General features: G+C 37.7%; 1 protein-coding gene across 11 annotated transcripts in view; it reads left to right on the plus strand.

Moving 5' to 3' along the window:
• MAST2 (microtubule associated serine/threonine kinase 2) overlaps positions 1-24,943 on the plus strand; it is a 198,647-nt gene that overhangs the window by 105,890 nt on the left and 67,814 nt on the right. For all 11 annotated transcript variants that reach the window (XM_075037013.1, XM_075037005.1, XM_075037008.1 and 8 more), the window contains one exon: positions 22,362-22,453. In XM_075037013.1, coding sequence (XP_074893114.1) covers positions 22,362-22,453 — 92 coding nt within the window. The remainder of the gene's footprint in view (positions 1-22,361; positions 22,454-24,943) is intronic.

A 24,943-nucleotide genomic window follows, 5' to 3' on the forward strand; every position in this document is an offset into this window, starting at 1 on the left:
ACATCTTCCATGTAATTTTTTTTTAAAGGAACCCTCCTTTTTTTAGAAGCATATAGGAAGAAGTTTCTCCCTTCCTTTGTACTGAAAGACCAAAGTTTTCTGCTGGAGTTTTTACGTGTTACACAGTTTTAACTATATTGTTAGTGATACAGAGCAGGTATCTCTTCAGTTCATCTGCATTAACTTATGCTTTCTTATATCGAATAATTTTTGTGCTTGTTGGGTGTGTCATTTAAAGTTTAAAATAAAAATTATATTCTCTTTATAGAGAAAGAATGTATCTTCTCTTCTATGACTCCTCCAAACAATTTAGCTTTGCAAGTAAAACGGTTTTAATTTCTGGGTATTTCTAGTAACTAATTTGCGGGTTTGAGGCTATTCAAAAAAGTTATATGACTATTAAAAAAAGTTAAGTCTGCAAGTATCACATATTTATGTGATACTTAATACAATGTAACCATTCAAGTGATTGAATAATTAGGAAGAGGTAGTTTTTTTCCAATTAGTATTTCAGCTGGTTTCCATTGTAAGTTTTCCTTTACCATAATGTGACTCGGGAAAGTTACCTTCATTTGAAAACTACTGGACTACCACATGCTTCATCCTGGTTGAAATATTTAAAAAATATAGTCAAGAATATTTTGTGGCAGCTTTTCTTGATATATAGTCAACTTAAAATGTAGTCAGTCACAAGAGTTTTGACCTTTGGGATATTCTTTTTCAAAATGACCTCAGTGATCTCCTTGATACTGCTTCAAACTTTACAAGGAGTTCAGCTTACTTTTGAAGTGACAGGTTTTATTTAAAAGAAGATGGCCTTATACCAAGTGAATTTATTTAATGATAAAGGTAGCTGCTATGAAAGTCCAGAAAGTAATGGGTTTTGTGTGGACTGTTCCCCTAATTGCATTCTCATTTAATGTCAGGCTTAATTAACGTCCTGCTTTGGTAATGGTAAAGATGAGAAATTGGGGAAGTCGTTGACATTGGTTATTTATAACTGTCCAGTGGATGCGGTGTCACTAGGAGGGCCCTGGAAACTACATATTTGGTCAGCAGAGAAATACTCCATCATCACAGGAGCTGCTGAAATGTTCTGCAGGTGGTCTTCTCTGAGGACAAGTTAGGCATGAAGTAGAGAAGGTGCATTAGGGAGATTGATGGAGACTGAATATCCTGAAAGGCGAGTGGAAGAATTTTACGAGGAAAGAGGTTTCTTCAGGCTTGTAATAGCTCAGGATCAGGAATTCACAAAGACATATTAACATTTTTATGAGTTAAATAAAATAGAAAACTCATCTTGTAACCTATTTGTGTGAGTGCACTATTTTTCTTGATATGTTTTCTGACATGCAGAAGGCTATATTTTTGAACCTAGTGAGAAGTTTCTAGTCCTAATTCTGCAAAATGTTTTGCTTATCATGCAGAGAGAGTAATATAGTTCCTTAGAAGGATTTCATTTGTCGTTGTAGATGTGAGAAAATCCTTATGCTTCATACATTTGTTACAACTAAAGCGAATTCTGCAAATGTTGACATTGTCGTATTTTAAGACATGACATATTTTTAAAAGACTTTAAGACTTTAAAAGATTTAAAAGTTTGATGGTTTCATTGTGTTCTTCTATTTTTCTGGCAAAAACACTGCATCTCCAAATATGGTGTCTTCACATTTTTTGGGTACTCTGAACTTTGCTGTAGTTAACGTCTGGGGACAGTCCCAAAATGAGTGCTTTGCAGATGCTGATTTGCAAGATTAGATTTTGCTACTGGTGTGTGGAACAGGCATTTTGAAAAGCAGGAATATGAAGTGTTAAAGAAATTTCTGCTGTTTGTGAACCAGCGTTATATAATTCCCAAAGTGCTTTTTGCAGTTCTTGGGTAAGTGCTCTGCAGAACCACGTTAAATAGCAAGATAGGTGGACGGACGGGTTTCCCATGATAGCAAACACCCCATTCCCTTGCCCTGCTTGGGGTGCCCTATGTTCCCCAAGAACAGCAGCGGATGGACAGGGTTTCACTGGGTTAATGCTGCCATAGAGCAGTCAGTCACTGACGCTGATGGAAAGTGTTCTCCTAAAATGGCTTCTCCTTTTTCTGTCCTTCCTGTAAGAGATGTGAAAGTGCTGGTGCTGAGTACAGTGATATTATGAGTGATATATCTTCAACTGCTCAGTTTTCAATCACTTTCGAAAAAAGCACAATTAATATAAACTTAGGGGTCTTAGCTGGTTGTAATCTTATTTGCTAACTATAAGCAGTCAGGAATTAATTTTTGTTGCGATGAGTTTATTTTGTTAGTTAACTGAGCACTTTTTTCCCCCCATTATTGCTCAGGAATTTCAATTCATGTTTTAGCTGACAGAGTAAATCTGACTCTTTTTATACCTTTTCAAAACCAGGGTTTATTGGAATTGGAGAGTCACATAACCTGAATATAATGCTACAATGCTCTTCTTCAGTTTCTACACTTGATTGGTATCTTGATTGGTATATGTTATTATGTGGATACAAAAATGAATGTGTTTATTCTTTCTCATCAGTAGTAGACAGTGGCAGAGTTTTGTCTGGTTGTACTCTAAATTAACTTTGTGAAATCAAACCCGAATGTGATTTAGATTCATTGGATACAAATGTTTAAAAGCACTAGAAGAGATGGTTGTGTTGAGCAGAGATTCGGTTCCTGCAGCACACAAAATGACATTTCCCTGTTTTGAAGCTCAGATGGAAGGGCATGCTTTGCTGAATCAGATACTGTGATTCTTGATAAATGTATGTATTAAAAATGTGCCATTATTTAATGGGAAGTTATGAAGACCATCTAATTCTTTCATGTGATTCTGTGGAAAGCTAAAGGGAGCCTACAGAGATTTCTTTCTCCCAGACATTTATGTGTATTTTTGAGGGCTGTATTGTGCATGGAAGGCAGTGCCAGCTGTTGATTGTCATCTTTCTCATGTCTGTGATAAAAAGCCACTCAAGAAGGCTGAAATATGAGAACGTCATTAGCTTTCCTACTGGCAGAAGTGCTTAAAAAAGCCACAATAGAAAGAAAATAGATTGCGTATTGAAATTTAAAAAAAAAAACAAAACAAAAAACACAAACAAAAACAAAGGCAGCTACAGTGAGATTTTGTTTAGACCCTGGAAAAAGCAAAAACATGGCAAGGAGCTTCTACAGGCGCAAAGGGGGAAAAGTGAACTTGTGGCTGATGTGCAAGAGAGTGTGTGGGAAACCTCTGATGTGCATGACACATGAGTCCCGCTTGCGTTTTGTTGTCAGAATTCAGCCAGTTGAGTTGTTTTGTGGGCACCAGGTGCGACGTAGGAGTTCGTGTTTACTGCGGCTGACGTGTTTGTGGTGCGGCTGACTTCAGGGGGAGAACGGATTTCTGTTTTTAAACTGATATGAGGTGGCATTGTAAGCTTTTTTTTTTATTTTTATTTTTAAATTTAAAACCCACCTGGGTTACTTAAGTTAAAAGGTGGGATTTGTTTAAAGATGGAAGCTTAATTAAAAAAATAAGCAAAATGCCCCTGATGTGCCTCGTAGTTAGGAAGCAGAAGGGCCACCATTTCAAAACAAAAACACAAACTAGGCAGTAAGTGGTGCTCTCTGTGCAGGCACAGCTTAAAAACCGTGTGTTATTCAGGATAGCAAACAGAACCCGGTTATGGTTTTGCTTGAAAATCTTTTGATTGTAATTGGATGAACACAGAGAGATATATACAAAGCATGTATGCTGTGTATACAACAAACTCCAGTTTTAAAGTGTATATATTAGGAAGGGAATAAATATCTTATTTTGCACTGCCTCCTAAGGTGGAGGGAGGGAGGCAGGGATGGAGCCGGGAGAAAACAGAGGCAGTGGAAACAGCAGCAATATGTACGCTTGCCTGCCTGTCTCACATTAATGGAACAGCTTGCAAGGTCTACAGGGAATTTGCATTGGCTCTGTCACTGGTATTATTTAGTTCCTTATTTATTGCTAGTGGCTTGATTGTGCTGTATTTTCCCAGCAATGAAAGCTTTTAAAGATCATGTCTGACTCCTTTTGGACAGTGCTGTCCAATTTCTCTCTGCCTGCTACCAGCATGTTGAGACGATCCAAAAGGTAATCTAAGGATTTTGCGAGTAATTCTTACGGTGTTTTTCTAAGCTACTTGATTTAATACTGTTTAGGCTTGCTTTCTTCTTTTTTAAGAAATTAAATCATATTCCTGGTTTGTTAGGTATGATTTCTTAATTTCTTACTGATTTTTTATTGTATTCATTGTAAAAATCATGCTGTGCAGATCCACTGATCCTTTCTTTTTTAAGGTATTTATTTAAATGCATTGTTCCTTACTTCTCATAGTATATGAATGTGATAAGGGGTTTGTTTCTACAAAATGATGGATAGATGCTTTACTGAGAACAAGCTGCTTTAGTATTTAAAGTAGCAAAACAGTATTATGATGATATAGGCAGCACTAGGCAGGGCTTGCAAATATTTTGACTTACAGTACTTACAGTCTTAGACCTATGCATAACCTTAAATTTTAAATCATTCTTAGTACATTTGGCATTTTTTTTCTTGGAGATGTAGATATGTTAATGTAGTAGTTAATAGGATGAGTGCTCATATTCACGCTACTCTCTGGTTTTTGATAAAATCACATTGAAGTGTGTGAACTAATAAATGGTATCAGATCTGATGCAGTACAGTGGTGTCCCTTCAAGACTGGGAAATATCAACATAATTATTGCTCGTCAGGTGCTCTGTGGAGCTTAACGTATGTAGCCCGAAAACTTAGTGATGAGTATGGTAGGTAGTTAATCCTGACTAAAGCAGTATATTCAGATTTATGAGTAAACGTTTGCAGCTAGTATCAGAATTTCTTAGCATTTGATTTGTTAATACAGTTAAAAATCTATATAAGACTCACAATATAAGCTTTGACGTAATTTTTAGGGTGAATTTTGTTCATCACTATCAGAAGTGATATTCAACTTTTTTAGGCGATTGTAGCTTCTACATAGTAATATATTGGGGGGACTGTCTATTTCCTGCTATCGTTCCACATTTGTGGTTTAATTTTATCAGTTGTCTTCTGTGCTGACTGATTTTTAGAAATTTTACGGGCAATGAAGAAAGATTTTGTAAATAAATTTAGATCTCAATTGCAAAGAATTGTATTAGAGATGTTATTCTTTTCAAATACAAGCTTTGTTGTCTTTAGCCTGGTTTTTAAAGGAAAAGAGCTCCTTGAAATTCAGGTTGAGTGTTGATCTCTCTGCTCCCAGCAGTAACTTTCACACTCATTGAGCAGTTGCAGCAGTGGTTTGATGGAGGAACAGAAGTGGCAGAGATAGAGCTCAGTATTTCCTTATGTATTTCTTGAACTTGGCTGGGGAGAGGGAGGGGAGGCAAAGTATTGTCCTGTGCCTCCGTTTCCAAAGGGTAAGGTAGGTAGGACTTGGCTTTCAGGTGCTTCTTGGCCGCCAACCAGTGAGCGTGGAAGCAGCATGGTATAATGAGACTCAACTCACTTGTGAGAGCGAGGTGAGATGGGCAGAGCCAGGAGCGAAGGAGTTGGGTTAGTGCAGGTGAGGGAGCGGGGCCTTTGGTGCAGGAGAGCACTGTTCTGTAAGAAAATAACCTGTGTTAGACCAGCAGCTTATGGAACAACTCGTTTATTGCTCCTGCTTGCAGAACTTTGTTTTTCTAAAGCTCATTCCATTCTAGACAGTGTTCAGCATGCATAAAGATAATATTTTGTGAAAATTCAACAGTCATGGACTTCTATACAGAGTTGACACCCATGGTGTTTCTCATAACAAAAATAAACCACCTTTATTTTTCAGTACCTTGTTAGTGTGCCATTTTGAATTTAAAATTAGACATCAAGGACAGAAGCAATTTGAGAGATACTAATAACGTTTCAGGTGCAATATTTTGTCAGAAAACTCCTACTCAAAATTTACAATTCCATTTATTTGTTAGTAGTTGTAGTACAAAAAGAAAGAAATTGATCTGTAAATCTGCTGCACATCTTAATGGAAAAGAGATGACTTTTTATTGATTTAATCACATAAATGAGTATTAGATATTTCAAAATGATCAAACAGCTCTATGAGGATTCATAGCAGAGAGCTGCTGCATGAAGTCATGTGGTGGAAATCCTATTTTGCACAGCATGGAAACCACAGCCTTCAGTCAGCTTTAGAAATGAAATATTTGAGCATGTGTGACAGTTTGCTGGGAATATCACCTTCTGCCATGCTCCGCTGGCGGCCTGCCAGCTCTTTGCCTACCATCTTGGGGGAGATGGGTAGCCAGGTTGGGCTGGTCTTACATGTATCGTGATAAATCGGCTAGTTCATACGATAGACTGTTATATTGTGATTCTTGCCAGGGCATTGATCCTGAGAACACGTATGTAGTAACTTTGCTGCCAAATATCTGGACTATGAGAGAGGTCACTGTACATCTAGTGTGTTGCAGTGCTGGGACCTGGGTGTTTCTGTGTGTTAATGTTCTCAGGATCATGGCATCTGGGCACTTGGAATGAAGTACCATATTATTAAATGAATAAATATTTTTCCATTTTAATTGGCCCCCTTTCAAAGCGTAATGTTCACTTCTTAGTAAACTTCTTATTTTTAAAAATTATGATTGCAATTTAAATTTCTTCTGTAACTTTGCAATCTTGGGCATTTTTAGCAGCAGGGAATTTTTCGCTGTGTCAAATATTTGATACAATTTTCCTCTGATCTGTTTGTAAAACTTCTGTACGGTCCTACTGCATTTGTGATAGCTTGTGTGCTCTTAATTCTGGGCTTCTCCCCCTTCGATTTCTCTTAGTTTTTAATTTGTTTTAACATTGCAAGAATGGGTTACTAGTGGTATTCTGACTACTGTGCTATGGCACATTTCTCTATAATGATGGCTTCTGATACGTACTAAAAATCCTAAAGGGCTTCACTCCCATATGGCTTTTCCTACATTAGGAGGCAAATGGGAAGGAATCCTCTTTCTCCTTGGTACGTTTTGTTGAAATGAGCTGTCTTGTGCAGCTGGTGGGATTCTCGCTGCAGCTAATGGTACTGTAAAAGTGAACCATCTGCTCCTCGGTCAAAGTGGCTGGATTGTTTCTTCTTGAGCATATTCCCGGAAGGATAGAGAAAGTCAAGAGCAAACTGTAAATACATAAGTTTGTCATGGGAGGGGTGACATAAACATAAATCAGATTTACCTGTCAAACTCGTTCTGTATAAATATTTTATGATTTTAAACTATAGAAGAAATATGAGGATTCCTTGGTTCAAAGGGCACATGGGGTTGGTATTCTAGTATCAGCTGTACTGAGGCATTACCTACTGAAATTGGATTATGGAAAGATAAAGCATCATTCTGACATATTTAAATTAAATGCCTCTGTTTTTTAAATCCTTTTGTTTCTTTGCGCTTTGGGCGTATCTTGAATATACTCTTGCAGTTTGATACTGTTAACAGCAGTGTAGCATTGTACAAGTGGATGTTTGTTGGTCTTGAAAAACTGACTTAGAATGATGATTTCTAATGTTTCCTCACTTTTTGAGCAGTTTAATCCTGTCTGGGTGGAACAGGCTGTGACTATGGATTTTAATAATTTCACTTTTGTTTAGTGACTTTCTTTTTGCAAAATTAAGACGGGAGGTTTGTGTATTGAAGTGACTTTGAAAGATAACTCTGGGGGATGACAAAGGTGGATTTCTGTTAGGAAGGACATGCTGGGTTTGTGTCCACGATTGCCATTGATGGTCTAATTCTCTTTCCTTTTTTCCTTTCAGTGAAAGGGCATCAGTGATGCAGTAATTTGGTAATTTGTTAAAATCGCAGGAATTAACTATCCTTTAAGTAGCAAGACACCTTTAAAATCAGTGATTCTATGGAAATCATTGTATTTCATTATAAACAGTTCCTTGGTAGCTATGAAAAATGCTCTTCATTATTGAAATATTAACAAACAATAAGAGAAACCGCCTTTCACTGGGATGTAAACGAATGAGTGGGAAATGATCAGGTGGCCAAGAGCATGTAAATGGTGCTTTCTGATGCATGGGTGTATTCGTGCTGACTTTTAAGCTACCATAACAGGACTGTGTTAGACAGTGAGTCCATACATATATCCCTCCAAATGTATTCGGTGTCTTTTTTTTATGCTGATTCATCTAGATTGACATTAAAAGCTGTGTATGTCAGAAGGATGCCACCTCCTCCATATATACATTGTCACTTTGAAGAAAAACAATTAGTTTGACGCTAGCAGAATACTTACTTTCTTGTGGTAACATAAAACTAATCTTAAAAATGTGAGTCTATCCTATAATTAACTTTAAAGTGACAGCTGTCATGCCACACATTTCCTTGCTTAAATGAATAAAGTAAGAAATGTTTCCCTTATGTTGGGAAGGATGTGAAAGACCTGGAAATCTGATGCTTTTGATAATACTTAGCTCAATTTTTTTTACCTAGCTCAGTGTATTAAATGGCCTCCTGACACTCCTAATTGGAGAGGAAATTTCATCCAAATTACTTTTGCTAGTATTTCAATATGGCCTTAGGACAAAAACACTGTTTTGGGGAGAAAAAAATTCTATCTTATCTTCTGAAAAGCTCTTTATGAGAATAGTCTTTTGGATTGTATGAAAACGTAATGGGTATTTTGCTCACTAATGGATGAAATTTGGGGAGCTCTCCATTACAGGGTATTTGTGCTACTGAAATACAATGACAGAGACTGGTGCACCATGAATGGAAGGAAGGTCCTCCTAATACCCCAGATAAGTGTAATGATTCAGGGAATACACCTTGATTGTTTGTACTTTCTAGTTTATTTGGGATTCTTTCTGTGTAAATCAGATGTTAAATTCATTTTGAATACTGTTGGCTGTTTCCCTGCTAGACTAAAACCCAAAGTGTCCTACAGGGTTAATACTGAAGTTTTAAGCCTTTAAAGCTTTTTGTTCAGATGGAAACTCTCTTGTTTGAACACTTGGCTATTGCCCAGGACAAACCAGTTTTTCAAGTCAGAACTTTTGTGGAGAGGAAACTTAGCAACGTGCAAATTGTGGACAATTTAATGAATTATTTGGATCCTTCTCATGAAGGAGGCTGCTGAATGTAAAATAATTTTACACTGATGTTTTAAGTGAGCAAAATGAAATATTGGGGAAAGAGACTGGTTTCAGAAGAGGTAGGAGGAGAAGAGAGATTCTTGACTTCACAGAGGACACTCAGATCGGATCAGTGCTACTATGGAAAGTGAGACAGAAAAAGTACATACTGGCATGTGTTTGGCCTGGAAATGTGCAGTTCTTGTGTTTAATTGAAGTCGACACATTTGGGTTTTGGAATTCTTACAAAGTCTGTGCATCTGCTTATTTCAACTGTTGTTTGTCTCTGACAAGTGAGTTTTAAATTCAGAGCGCCCATCATCTTAAAGCTCTGGGATGGACTTGTAGATATATCTGGTTCTGAGGAACCTTTGCCCATGCCATGATGTTACTCTTTGCAGGTCCTTGTTCTTCTTTGAAGAGGTGCTGGGTTGTGGTGAGGAGCAAACTGAGATGTTCTCCGGTGCACTTGGAATTCCCGTTACTTTAATGGCAGCTGAATGCTGATGTTAACAAGGAACTGTATATCGTAGGGCAAAATGCTTTTTTATAAAAAGCAGACCTTGTTTAAGGAACTGAGAGAAACAGTGTATGACGTCATCTTCCATCACCATACGCCTACCACAAGACAAATGACTTAGTTTTCGGTCAGGTGCTGAACACTTAGTATTGACCACTGTCCCAGTTACCATATTGAGAAAGTATACATTCTTTCAAAGCATTAAGGAAAACACCTTTGAAGTGATTTGATTCTATGTATGTAAATTCTTATCATTTATTCCCTGAATAGTTTTGCCCAGTCCATAGCCCAATTTTTTTTCCTATTATTTTGAGCACTACGGAATAATACCTAAGTGCTCTTTAGAGGAGATTTGTAGATAAAATAATAAGCACTTCAGTAGTGAAATCTTATAGTTTATTCCAAGCTTTTTAAAAGTTTAAAGACTGTTCTGGCGTGCTTGCTTTTGGTACTATGTTGGCTGAAGGTGGAAGGGTCCAGAGAATCAGGATTCAGAAGGGGAATGCTTACAAGTCCTGCACAGGGGAGTCCTTGTGCCAGATGTGAAATCCAAGCCACCTGATACCAGTCTCTCTTGGCTATCGTTCTAGGCAATGCTGTGCAGTAAATTGGACATGTTTTGAGATTGTAAGCTTCATAAATTCTGATCTTTTCCACAAAAATGCCTCATTTGAGAAGTTGGGATTTGACTGTGATATTTTATATGACGACAAAGCTTAGTCATGTATTGAATATCTAAGCAAATGTTATGCTTACATAGTGGTATGATGCTTGCATTAGTCTCCCCATATCCATTACTGCCTGCTGTGTTTACATACTACTAAGCATATCACTTAAACTATTTCAGAATTAATAGGAGATGTAAACGTCACTTCACTTGTTTTATTTGATGCTGAAGCAGTTACTTTTGGTATCATAAGACACTGTCAGTGAGCATGTACTAGAGGAGACCTGCTGCGACTCAAAGCCTCTGTAGATTAAAATGTTCTTCAAGCACATATGAGAACAGTCTTTCCCTGAATCTTTGATCTCTAAGGAAACTAGCTTGAATCATGTGGTGGCATTTGAAATTACTTATTTCCAGCATATTGTATGTTTTCCTGTCCTGTAATTTTTGTTCCAGTCTTGATTGCATGGTAAATTGGTATGTTACAATTAGCAGACTTAATTTAAATTAAACATGATTGCTATGGAATTTGAAGACCTGACTTTCTGTAAGTGTTTGCATTTGTCTTCCTCTGTGTCTTCATTCTTGTACTTTCTGCAATTTTCATGGGTCTCATTTGGTTTCATGCTGGCCGTGCTGGTTTCAGACTTTGTGGTGGAACAGAACCGGTACGGCGAGAAAGTTGGGATATGACAATACCCAGCTCCCAGAAATGTATTTTACAGCAATCTTTTACTTATACAGAAATAGGCTAATTTTATTTAACAGTCCTATATTTCCTTGATTTGTCTCAGAGAAAATTTGGGCCATGTTTGCCTGTGCTTGTGAGTTTGTGCTAAAGTTTGTTACACAGCTTTTGTAAAAATAATACTTACCTGTTTCTAGTTCCTTTAATTAGGAATAAGTACATAAAGCATTCAAAAAGCTTTTAGTGGTTTCTTCATTTGCATTCTGATCCAATTTTAGAAGAGGTACATTTATTATTTTATTATTATTGTTTTTTTAAATAGCTGTGTAAATTATGGCTCTGTGATTTTACTAGGATGTAGTTTTTTCCTAATTTCTTTTATGATTCATTTTTGCCATCACTGCTACCATCCATTTATTTTTGATACATTCATATATTTGTACTTACGGCTTTCCACCATCTTGCTGTAAGTGGCATTGATTTTTAGGTTAATCTTCAGCCTTCTTAAGTGGAATAGCGTTTAACACAAGGATACTTTCTTAGGCGATGGCAGAACTGCTTTACCCTTCGACATGTACTGCAGCAAGCTTTACCTCTCAGCTTGTGGCTTTTAATGTTTGTGTTTTTCTTCTGCTTAGTTTGTGAATGATTGTTTCAGCTTGGAGCTGCTAAAATTTCAAAACTCTGTGTGTGTATCTATTTGTAGTATTGTTAGTATAGTTATTAAACTGGAATGGCCATCCTTGCATGAAAAATTGATAGCTATTGGATAATGAACATTTGGCTCAGACAGCAAGTAAGGCTGTACACAAAAGAATGAGGTTTAACATGTAATCAGGCTTGATTGTTCCAGAAACTTAGCCTTGCTGGAGATCTGAGGGCTGCTCTTTGTGCCAGGGTGGGATCCGTACCCTTGGCCTCCCCCTCTTCTGCTGCCTTTTGTGGTTTCATTGCTCCATTAATTTGAAATGCCTTCTACAGGTGTATTTTCTTATTAAAGTAGGCTGCTTATTTGATCTGAAATACACTGCAATATAGTTATCTGATGTATTTTTGTGAGTCATTTGTTCATGTCTTGTAAGTTTGTTGTTTTTATCTGAGACAATGGTTTATCGACAGACTTGCCTCCCTAAATGAGTAAGGACCAAGTAACTGAATACTTGATTTGCAACAGTGTAGTATATCTCTCTACATGAATTTGTACCACTTTTGCTGAGCATTTTCAGTATCCACAGAACTCCAGCTCCTGTCTGTCAACTTCTTTGACATTTAGAGCCAACTCTTATCTGCGTATCCTTTTTCCCTCTCTGCCATTCAATGAGGTTATTGATTAGAAGGGTCCCAAGTAGCGTTTCTTTTTGAAAAGCTGAAGGGAGCAACCTGAGCATATTCTCCCTCAGTATCTGTTTTGGATTAAAGCAGCACACCAGCACGCATGTCTCGCCTTTATCTTGCTTTGGTTGGGAACAGCTCTGCTCAGCCCCTTTTGAGTCCAGACGGGCAAAGCACGGCACGTTCCTTTCTAAGACAGTCCTGGACAAACGTCAAAAGTTTTGTAGCTTATTTGCTGAGATTACGGTTTTGTTAAGCCTGGATATTTTCCTAATATGTCCATTAGACTATTATCAGCCTACCTTAGCACCCTCATGCATTGCTTGTATTTTTTAGAGATATTTTTTAGGATTTTTCTCCCATCTTTGTGTGTGCAAACATGAGTGGCAAATTGTTTTCAATGCTTCTGTTTGAAGGCCTTTGGAGGCTGAAGGTTTGTCTGTGTGTGCACTGTTTGAAGGCCTTTGGAGGCTGAAGGTTTGTCTGTGTACGCATACATACACATGTTTTAAGACTTTCACAGGAAGGTGATTTTGCCCCTCTGGAAAAAATGAACCTTTCTTCATTGGACTATCCTTAGAAGCAACCCGTCCTTATTAAGAAACGTTGCTAAGTTGATGCTGATTTGGGTTTTTTTTGTTTGTTTTGGTTTGGTTTGGGGTTTTTTTGTAAGAAGCTGCTAAGAGTTGGGAAACGTTATTGCTTTAGAATTTTCATTGTATAATGAAAATACAAAGTACACTCTTGCCTTTTAGTTTAGAAGCAAAAGTATAAATTTAAAGTATCATTACAAAGTAGGCAGATTGAGACTGAGGCTTTGATTTTCTGGATCTACATCATTATCTACTATACTTTGCATAGGGGATGAACTTGTGAATTATTTACCTATTCAATAAATATTTTTTTTTTATATTGAAGCTCTGCAAAATTCAAAAAGGGAGACCTGCAGTCCCAGTGTGATAAAAGAACATGGTTCTCATAGCAAGCAATGGTTGGAGCGATGCATGAGTCAGAAAGGTACGAGGGATGAAGGAGTCGATGAACCAGTGGTGCAAAGCACAATTATATATGTTGCAGCTTACCTTGATGGATTTTTTTTTTTAAAGGTCAGATATTTTGGTGCCTTTAGCTTCTAAGATAAATCCAAAGTATCTGGGAAGCCTTTCTGTCAAAAGCCACATAGAACTGAAAAATTGAGGGATGATGTTTTTACCCAAAGCCACCTGGAATGGTGAGGATTTGGTTGTAGATGAGGACTTGTGGAGTGGATTTATTGACTAACAACATACTCTCCCTGGTGTCTGCTCTTCTTGCATGTTTGTCCAGATGCAGTGCCATGTTCTGTTCAGGCTTTTCTGTACTCTAGTGGATTGGAAAGTGCTTGCAAGTTAAATGCACCAGATGGTTCTTAGGAAAGTTGATACTGTCCATCTTGCCCCTTTGAGAGCTGAGGATGGCAATAAGTAAAGCTCATCTGCTAAACAGCAGTAGTACCAGGGATGGAAGCATGGCCCAGCACTTGTTAGCTGACGAGTTTGCCTAAAAGCCAAAGTACGACTGTAGTTCCAGCTAGTATGAAAGCATAACATAAGCATAAAATTCTGCCAAGCAGGCACAAAACCTGAAGCTCTTCAGTAGGGTTGTTATTGTTAATCTCCATAGTTGGAAAGATGAGTCTCGCCAACAGGGCAAAACCGTTCCAGTGGAGCTGAGGAGAGCACAAGGCCTCTCCACCTCTCTGCCTCTTCCAAACTACAGTTTGGGAATAGTCAGCTCCAGCAGCAGGGGTTCCTCTGTGCGAACCAGCGGTGCTGCTGGCTGGGGAGATTTGCTTTCCACCTATCGACTAAGCCTATTCAGCTTGGGGTCTGCTGAACCACACATATGTCCACATTCACTTTTTTGGAGGGAGGGCAACATTCAGAGGCAGATATATATCTCTATATATATAAATAATTTTTTAAATTTTTTTTTTCTATTTCCCGTGCTCTCTCTGTACTAGGATTTCCTTAGAGTAGTGTCTGTGCTGGTGCATTTGCCCTACCCGGCAATAATTTAAGACTGATCAGACCTGACGATTCATATGAACTAGAGGAATAGCTTTTTGATTCCATCGAGTTGTGAAAAATCTATGTAGTTATTACAAAGGTGTCGTTGGCACATCATCTTTTATGAGCTTCTGTATAATCTATTGAAAAGTTTTTAGCTGTGAATCATCACTAGAAAATAAACCCTGGATGCTGTTTTTTTAGGGAAAAGATTACTTTTTGATTTGAGTATTTGACACAGGAAAAATGTACATTTTATCACCCATGTGTATTGATTTTGTTGCTCTAACCTTCAGAATATGTATTTTTAAAATTTGGCAAAAAATTCAGTTGCAAACATCTTAGTCCCATTTACATTCATAATGCTCCCACTGTGGTTATTACTCTGCTGTATGACTGTGTGAAAATCTGTGCTCTGTGCAGAAAAGACAACTCCATTGATACAGTCTGATTTGGAGATTATTTCTAAAACAATGTATTGTTAGAATAGCTTTTAAATTAGATATGTAATTTATCCTCACACTGAGGTTTGAAACTACAATTAGCTGATAAAGAGCTAATTTGTAACATTTTTTGATACTTAAACTAAGAAAATGCTCTGAAACAAAATTAAGAGAACTGTTAATGTTGTGTGCTACAAAGCAACTAAGTGACTTTTCCTGTTATTTTATACAAGATTTATTTTAAACCCCCTTACTTTTGAATCCTGGAAAACTGTTTCTTTTCATTTTCAGCTCATATGCTTAGTTTTCTGGATGCATCTTTGGGGAGAGTGTTTAGAATGGGTTTGTTATATTACACACCTGTATATAATTGTAGGCTACACGGTTAAAAGATTTGAAACAATATAAAATTGTTTTGTCATTTCATTCTTGAATTTGTTTGCTTGGATTTTTTGGAGGAAAAAAATGTGATAAACTATCTTCTGTGAGAATTGAGTAGAGACTTATTTAAAAAGCAGTTATGCTACATGAAGCATTTAATAATAGAGTTGGAGGAAATGGGAAATGAAAGTATGCAGTTATGCTTAGTTTTCATTAAATCATCCTTTCACACTTTGTGATGTAACTTCATGGCAGTATAATGCATAACACAACTGAAGCAGGAGACTGTAATGCTTGAGGAGGTCGGTGTATGTTTTCTCCCATTAAATAGTGTCTATATTTATTCTGAGGTGTCTCTTCCATAATCAGAGATTTTTTTTCTTACTTTTTTTCTTTTCATATAAGAACAGAGATAGGTTTGGAGAGTATCTGGGAGGGAGGAATGTTTTGGAATAAAGTGGCTTGATTTAGTTGAGAATAGTTGTACCAGTCATTGTAATTTGTTGTGACATTTCATTTTGTTTGGCTTTGCAGAGTTGTTCCTATGTTGTTAATAATGCAGAAGGTCTGGACTATACAGTGTGGTGTAAGCAGGTGTGCACCAGCCTCAAACATTAGGCAAATTAGACATAAATTTGGTGTTAACTGGCAATTTTATCCTTTTCTTTTGTAATTTCTTAGCTTGAGGTGATGCTGCTTCTTGAATTTGAGCTCTAAATGAAGTAGAAGGGTTTATCTAACATATAGCTTGTTTTAGATGAAAGGAAAATGGTCTTTCATGCAATAAGTTAATTCCTAAGTACTAAGATGTTAATTTTCCTTAAAACAAAAGAACCAGTCTACATCCAACTTACCACATGCTTTGTAAGTCTTGCATTGCTCAACTCCTTGTTCACTTCAGTTAGTGTGTTTGTTAGCATGCTGAAATGTGTGGCATTATGAAAAAAAGATGGTCATGTTTTTTATGCCCCGCCCCCCCCCCCCCCCCCCCCCCCCCCCCCCCCGTGTTCTTTTTGGATATCTGTACAGAAGTGCAGCCCATACTTCACAAGCTGACTACATCTTTTATCTCCATGCTTCTTGTCTCACAGAATTCACATCTTTCCACAGTCATCTGCACAGGGACTCTAATTTACTGGTACCAGCATGAAGCATGGGAACACCCCTTAACATCTTACTTTTAATACAGAAGGGAAAGGCTTCAACCATACTGGCAGGACTTTTCTCTTGTTTCATGGCAAAGTGAAGTCATCTTCACTTTCCAAGAAGACTTTCTTGTACCTCTTAGATGACTGTGCAAAATTTCTTCCTCTGAAGCAGCTCATATATTGCACATATCTGGATTAATATGAAATGGGCATTTAAAAAAAAGAAAAAAAAAGGAGGGAGGGGGAATGAAGCTTTTCATCCCACGTAGAACAAACACCCATTAACACAGAGTGAGTCTGCAGCAGCCTGGTACAACTGCCACCTACAGCAAGCTGGAAAACTTGGAGCATATTGTCCAGTTTATTTCCTCCCATGAGCTTCAAAATAAGGAACAACACAAATTTGAGAAGAGCCTGGCTTGTTGAACAACTTGCAACTGTTTCTGTGGTTGTAGTCATTATGGTTGTAGTAACTAGTCCATGCAAGTCGTGCAAATCTTCTTGTGGAAGAGGATGCTACACTCATGCAGTTGGTTTTCATTGCTATTTTTCTTTAAGGCTAAATTCCTTTAGGTTCGAGACTTCAATCCTATTTGAAATTCTTCGATAAGATGGGGGAAGCAGCAATACTGCAACCCAGTCTCGAGGTCATAGGAGCTGGGGTTTGAACTTATAAAGGAATGGATGGCAGGGAAAGACTGTCGAGAGATGCACTGGAGAAAGAATCCTTAGTTGTTTAGTCTGGACAAGGTAACCAGGAAGGGATCCAAATTAAGGATGCTTCTGGGACTTAATGACAGGAAATATATGCTGTTTTCCTGGGTGACACTGGGAAGACGATAGTTCTGTGTCTGTGGTAATGGACAATCTGTCTGCGATCTTTAAGAAGTTGCTTTTTGGACTTGTGCTTCCATCCTTTAAGTCTTAAGTGAGTGTAACTCTATTTCCTTAAGAGAAAAGGGGGAGTGTTTATTGTAGGAATGTGCAAACCACTAAACCTACACCATGAATAATAACACTTTTTTTTCCCAGTTATTCTAGGATGAATAACTTTTAAACTATTCTTGAACGTGAAAAAAATAATCAGTTGAACCAGATGCTTTCTTATTCTTATCTATTTTAGAGAACTAATTATCCCTGTTGTTGGTAGCGCTAAAGCTTACAAAATTGCTTCCATCTTTGAATTACTATAATTAAGACAATAACTTCCACATCTAGTTAACATTGCTGCGCAGCTGGTGCATTCATTGACATGCAGATTTTGGATTTTGTAAATTTTCTGCCATTGTGAATAAAAATTTTAAATACTTATTTTCACTTCCAAAATGTCTGTTTCTCATAAAGAAGTTTTTGTAAAGCAAATCAACTGAAACCAAACTCCTGTAACATCAGAGGAGAATCTAGCGAAGTTTGGTTAGGTTATAGGACATTTTAGGAAAATATGTAACCACGGATAGCTTTTGTAGGTATGATTGCTCTGAATTTTGGATCCCGTTTCATTGAGATTTGGGCTTACTGAATTAAATGTCAAATCTGGAACAAGTCTGATGTTGGGCTTCTGAAATGTTATTTTGAAAGGAGTTATTAGTTGATGCAGGAGTTAATCTGGCACTCTGACAACCTGAAGTGGTTTACAAAACTAAAACTATAATTAAAGATCACTAATATGAATAAAATGCATTAATGATTACTAACCAAAATGTGATTTAAGCTATAACTTTTCTGTACATCTTTTTACTTCAAGTGGATTTCTGTCAAAGTCTATAGGAAGACTCGTGCAATCGGTGCTAATCTTGTTTACTTGCATATTCAGCAGCTTCAACTATGAGAAATTTTTCAAGGCCTATAAATTTAGATAGATTTTGAGCAACTTCCTTATCATTATTCATTCCTAATAACCAGCAACGCTATGAAATTACCTGATATTGGTGGCTGGTTTTTATTTTTAAATTGTTTTTCTGCGGCCCTTGCTTTCATTACATGAATGCCTCATGGACTTTAATCAGTTTTGCTCAGTAAGTTAGAGATGTCCCCTGAGTAAACTGCTAAAATAAAGAATCAAATATTGATTCATGCTGAAACTGAAACATTGATTTCTTTTTCAGACTGAAAATGCATATGAAACAAGGGGTACTAATGGTGCTCATTTTAGAGGCTCGACATGGAATTGTCTGTTGGTGCATAGGAGAAGGTTTGTTAGAGTGTAGTTGAAGAGCACCCGGGCTGCGAGCAGCTCGCAGGTACGCTACCAAATGTTCTCATAAATATTTCTGGCCAAGGGTGCTGGCTCCAGGGCGCATATCAGTGGGTCCAAAACCAGTGTCCAGTTACCAGACCCACGTCCGATGTCCTGCAGTGTTCAGTTTCAAGAATGCACTGGGAACGCTTCAGTACATGTAACAAATGTTATTTTTACTGCAGGCAGAGCAGTTAAGTCTAGAAATAGTAAAAGCTCTATATCCATAGTGATGGCAAAGGCATTGTTTCAAATATTTCTATATGAACTCTCCATTTTGCTGTGCGTGTTCCAAATTAAGTCCAGTTGCTCTCGTGCTCTCACGGGTTTCTAGACGTGGGTTTGGCAGCGTGGGTGTGGGACCTTGGTGGCACGGGAGGGCAGGGGGTGGCAGCAGGGGTATTGGCGTGTTGACAGCCCTCCAAAGCACTCTGCTGGCTGGAGCTCGACCCTGCAGCTTCGGGCAGTGCAGAAACTCTGCGCTATTAAAATTGTGTTTTGCCTAAACTGGAAGACCTGGAGGGTATTTGTTCTCTGAAATTATGAAGTGGGATCTCAGAAAAAAAGGTTAACAAGACCCATACCAAATTGTGAGAGGAAAGGAGGGTCAGGGTAAGGCTCGCCTTGCATTTAATGAAAATAGCAAAACTTTGGCTTATAAACAAATAATAATGTTCGGAATCTCACTGGACTGGTTAAGAACTTTATTTTTTCTAGTTAAAATACTTAGAGATATATAGGTAACCTTTTCCCTTTCTACTTTCTCCTTCTACTCTGGTTGTCTTATGTAGATTGAATTATTCTTAGGGCAAGGAAACATATAGTATTGTTTGGAGAATTTGTGATCAGTAACAAACAATAATTAATGCAATTTAAAGGATGGTCTGTCATCATCATTGGCCTTGTAGCTCAGTATTAAGCCCAGTACAGTCTGTCTGGCTAAAGTGCATCTTCTAGGAAATAATTTTTTTCTTCATTTGAACTGTTACTGCCAACATTTAAGTTGACTAGTTTGAATGTCTTTGGCACAAAGTCCTGGTTAAAGCCAGCTGTGCTTTTTTCATATTTAGCCCTTCTTCTTTAGGAGGTACTCAAATGCTGTTGTAGTGACTTCTTGGGGCAGGTTGCCCAACTGAAGGCTTCATGTTACCTCTTCCCTTCCCCCCTTTTTTTGTATTTTTGTGACTACCAGAACTTCATCACTCTCTTGTTCTGTAGTTTCTTTGGGATTCCAAGATCTACTAAAAGTTTTGTGTATATATCCAGAGAGCTCTCTTCAACCAGTAGAGAGTATGATTGTATTTGTCTGTATATTTTTCTCATCATATAACATGGATTCAAGAAATCAGAAATTCTGGTTTTAGCCTCTGTGTTTAAGCTTTGCCTTATTGCCAACACACATGGTTCATAGAAGTGGCTAAACAGACCTAAATGGTGTTCCCCCTTCCCAGATTAAAGATCCAGGGAAATGGAAAGTTATTCAATTTTGAGGGCGTAAAGAGAATAATGTTTTATTCCTAACTTAGGGCTAGGCTTTCACTCCAAGCTATTCCCTCCTCTGGGTACACTCCTGTAAATCTGACCTATTTTAAGGGGTCTCAGCTGTGCTTGTTCTCCAGCCACTTAACCCTTTCTCTTTTGGTTCCTTGTCTTTGCAAATACAGGCAGAGAAAATGGGTTTGTAAAGCTCGGTTCAATTTGGCAAACGTGGGCAAGCAGTTAAAAAGCTCTGAGTTTGGGACAGTTCATGTTCCCTGTTATGCTGTGATTTAAATATACCAAGTTTCCATAGACAGCTCCAGTCATCGCTGTGGTAAAGTATATTTTAGGAACTCTCTTTAGCAAAGGGATATGACCATAGAGGATAGGGGTCTGTTTTCTCATTGCACTAGTGTTTTATATTGAGCAAGATCTTAAATTCTTACATTACAAACCCAAGAATTTTTTATTTCTTGCATAGTAATATATATTAGAATACTCAGGACTTCTGTGTTATGAGATAGATTTTCTAGTAATATAAACATAATGATTATCTGGTATTAATGTTAGAATTGAATGTTCTGTTTTTTTCAAGAGTTACTGGAATAGAGTAACTGAAAACATTAAAAAAAAATAATCCATGAACAGATTTTAAGCTTCTTAAAGTCAGACTGTTGGTTTTTCCATATGATGTACACAATGGCAATCAGTTTTTGGATGGACTGTTGTTGAATAATACATGACTGTAAATGGAGATTGTATGGAATCAGTTGGATAATTTTGAGGAATGCTTTAAGTACACTAAAGAGCCTGAATAGCAGTTAATGGTGCTTCAACTTTATTACTGTTTATTATAGTTGGCAGTTCAGTTGTATTTTTTTCTGCATCGAGTTCTCTAGTTTCCTATAGAACAGCAATTAAAAAGCTTACAAATAATAATAGTCAGATGCACTGTATCCTGTGGCAGCAAAATAGTTTTGCATTAAATTGTAGTTCTTGGCAGTCTGAGCGTGTTTATTGTTGGGCAGCTCCAGAAGATCAGCCGGTGCAGGAAGGACCGAGGCGGACGTCAGCATTCGGAGCTCTGCGAGCAAACAGGCTTTGCATGCGCCTGCAGTAACCCAACATGGAGCTTCACAAGACACCTCCAGAGCTGGGCCAGTGAGCTCCTTGTTCAGCCTCTGCTCAGCTTTCCCCGCTCCTGTCTATTTTCCCACTCCCTATCAAGACCAATATTTTAGTTGCCTGTTTTAAGAACTGCTGAAGTAAGCAGAAAAGTTTCTGCCATCTAGAAAGCAAATTAGACGTACAATGAATAAACGTACATAGCTTTAATACTTGGTTGGTTGTGAGATTTTGCTGTGAACTTGGACTGTTAATGCTGTTTAAACAACAGGAAAAGTGGTGATCTGAGAGAGATTTAAATACCTAGTTGCTCTTGTTCATAGCTCCCATGATTTAAAAATGTTCCTCTTTCCCATTACAATTACTTCTATCATCTTTAAAGCTAAATGTTTGCTACTAGCAAGCACAGGCTGGGACGTAAATGGAGGAACTCATAATTCTCTTCATTTGGCGAAGTTCTGAAACTCCAGTGGGGAAAAAAATAAATCTGAGCAGCCTCATACAGAAGCGTCGCTTTCTTTGCTGGAACAAAGTCATGGCAGTGAGCGGAGTTGCTTCGGCAGGGGGCTTGTCTGAAACTCGCTTTGCAGTTTTCTATCAATATTGCCACACGTGTTCGCAAATATTCTTGAATCTCAGGTTTTAAGTTTTATTAGTAATACTGCTCATCTGCTGAATTGTGCTAACACTTTGCTTCATAATTTTAACTCTGCCCTAAGGAATATGCTCTGGTTTATTATAGTAATAGCCAATAATTGTAATAGATTTATTTGCTAGGTTGGATATTGGTAAGAATATCTGAAGCACTCTGGGGTATTTTACAGTTTTCTGCTTTTTGTGTGATTCGTAAAGCATGTGTTGCACATATTTTGTAAATCAGGAATGTGTTGTCAGGTATCTCTAGTGGCCTGTGCAGCATGAGATACAGTTTTTATATTGCTTCTAGAGTATTAAAACACTTGTTGCTGACAAAGTGCCTTTCGGCCCTGTATGTTTATTTCTTTGCAGGGTCACTACTGAGATTGAGAAAGTGAGGAAACACTGACCTAAATACTGAGAGATTCTTCCCTAGCTGAAAGACATTCTGCAGAATCTGCTTTCAGGTGCTTTTGTTCATCTGACTATGCCTTATCATTTATCTCTCTCTCTTTCAGCTGTCGGACAAGCAACAGAAAGAGTTTGATCGTAACATCCAGCACGTCTCCAACTCTCCCGCGACCACATTCCCCTCTTCATGGACATGCAGGTAATTCCCTAGGACTGCTTTACCTGGGAATCATTAGGAAAAATGTCAGTGTTCTTTGTAGTGAGTTGGAACATACTGATACTCTACATCAAAATATGCTCTTTGAAACTTATTCTGACTTAGTTTTTCATCTTTTCTAAATTGTAAGAGGGTCCTGATAGTTTCAGAATAAATGTTTTATCTCTTCATCTGCTCTGCACTGTCTAGTTTGCTACCATATCCATCCTCCACTCTTTCTGCAGGATTCAGTCCTCTTACGTCCTGCAAAAGAACCTGAGATAGAGAATAAAATAAAATAAAATAAATACATCTAAGTAAATATCTTGTTTTGAGTCTCCTAGCATGGTTAATTTGTGCTGGTGATTTAACTGCAGTTCTCATGAGAAGAAACATCCTGCTTGTTTCTGTATGCCTCCGGCAGCCTGTCAGCTGTGCAGTGTGCCATCTTATGGTCTCTATCTGCTACTTAGAGCAACATGAGGTGTTGAGGACTCTTTTCTTTTTTTACATTACTGCCAGTTTTACCATGGCAGCAACTGGGAAATGCTCATTTCAGAGCAAATGGGCAACTGCTTGTTAGTCATCGAGGTGAAGTGTGTGGAGATGTTCTTTCTATAGAAAAAGAAAGAGTGATTGTTCAGCCTACAGTAACCACGGATTTTCAGAAAGGGTCACGCATGCAGATTCAACAGCTTGCCTGAACAGCATGTTTTCTTGATGCTTTTATTGCTGAGGGAGGTAGGTGATGTGTGACTATGTTGGTTTTGATATTTCAAAATGCCAGAGAAGACGGTTGGACTTCAGGTATGGCCCTAATGGGCACCAGTCAGTAGCATGAAACAGCTTGCATTTGTTGCACATCATCCACAGTGGAGCCTGTCTGGAAGCACATCACTGTTGCACGTAAGACAAGTAACTGTTGTTTTCATTACAGTCAGACTTTCCTCCTCCTACATGGCAGTATGTTCTGTAAATACTTTCTGGAGATTCAAACTAAGGAAATGCTGAGAAAGAACAGCAAATTCATAGTAGCTCACCTAGAAGGAGCCATCTGCTTCTGTTTCTGGAGCACTGCATTTCGAGAGGTGACATCCAGCCTGTTGAAAGGAAAAAGAAGACCAAAGATATTGTTCAGGGATGACCATAAAAGCCTCAACAACTCTAAGTTTTCATAAAAATCTGACATATTTCCTCGGGATGCTATAAAGGCCAGTCATGGAAGGCTAGGATGTTACTTTAATGACATTGGTTTTTTTTTTTTAATATGACCCATGATTTTCAAATTAAAATGTTAACAGTATCTTAAAAGTGGTATATTAAAACCATTTTCTTTTTGCTTCAGAATCTCAGATAAAATGCAGGGCCAAAAATTTGCATAGGGCAATTCCTTTTCACTTCAAACTCCTTGGTTCTGTTGTATGTGATTATGATAGTGATAGCTTTGTAAAATTTGGTTTCAACAAGGCATATTTCTGGGTAGAGGTTCTCCACTTAGTTACATTGTGCTCTTTACTTTGTTCTTAGAGTTGATATATATGTTGGATTTACCAAACTCTAAATTAGCTGTACAAGCATTTAACTGAAGTGACAGAGAAAGATGCTCCTCAGAATATGAAAGAAATGTCCTTGCTTGGCAGATTGCAACAAGATGTTGACATGATCATTGCTTGGAAAACAAATGCAGAAATGTTCACAATAGAAACATTTATATTTTCTTTTCTTTTTATTTGCTTTTCTTCTCTGTCTATTTAAAAAATGAAAAATTGCTCTTAGTGGTTTTGATGCTGTCTCAGGCTTTTACAAGCTTACCTTTTTTTAGAAGTATACGAGTGTCTTCTAGAAACAAGACTAGCTAATCAGTCGCATGCCATCTTTCTTTAGCAATAATTGTCAAATATTGCCATTTTTTGTTCTGATGTTGCATGTGGAATTTAGAACTATTAATTAAAAGGACATTCTTTGTGACCTCCAAGAGTAGCCAGTAGAGCATAGGAAGATGAATTACTTGTAATTTAAGTTCTCTACTTGTACTATATTTAGGAGTCTTCCCTGGGAAAAATAATTTATTCAAGAGAGAAAAGTGGGTGAAATTTAGAGTAGAGTCACAAATATTTTCTTAAGAAATATCATATATGAGATGTGAATTTGAGAACAGGCTGTGATATTTGTTTGGTATTTGAATAGAATCTATGAATCTGTTTGTTCAGGCACATACACTGATAAGTTGCTAAGAAATGCTGGAGCCTCTCCCTGGCCTCTTTTGTCTTGAACACGCTCTTCTTGATGCCCATTCTTAACCTCTGCTATGAATCAAAGGAACAGCAAGCATGCAGAGAAGTCAGGGACACTTTCTAACATGTTTCTGTTCACTCTTGACGTCAAGTCCTGTATGGCACTAGCCTCAGGAGTTATTCTTCTGTATGTAATGTGAAAGTCAGTGGGTGTGGTATAGCACAGTTGACTGTCCGTCAGGCAAACCTAACTCCTAGT

The sequence above is a fragment of the Buteo buteo genome, chromosome 10 (genome assembly GCF_964188355.1).
Source record: "Buteo buteo chromosome 10, bButBut1.hap1.1, whole genome shotgun sequence".
Taxonomy (NCBI): Eukaryota; Metazoa; Chordata; class Aves; order Accipitriformes; family Accipitridae; genus Buteo; species Buteo buteo.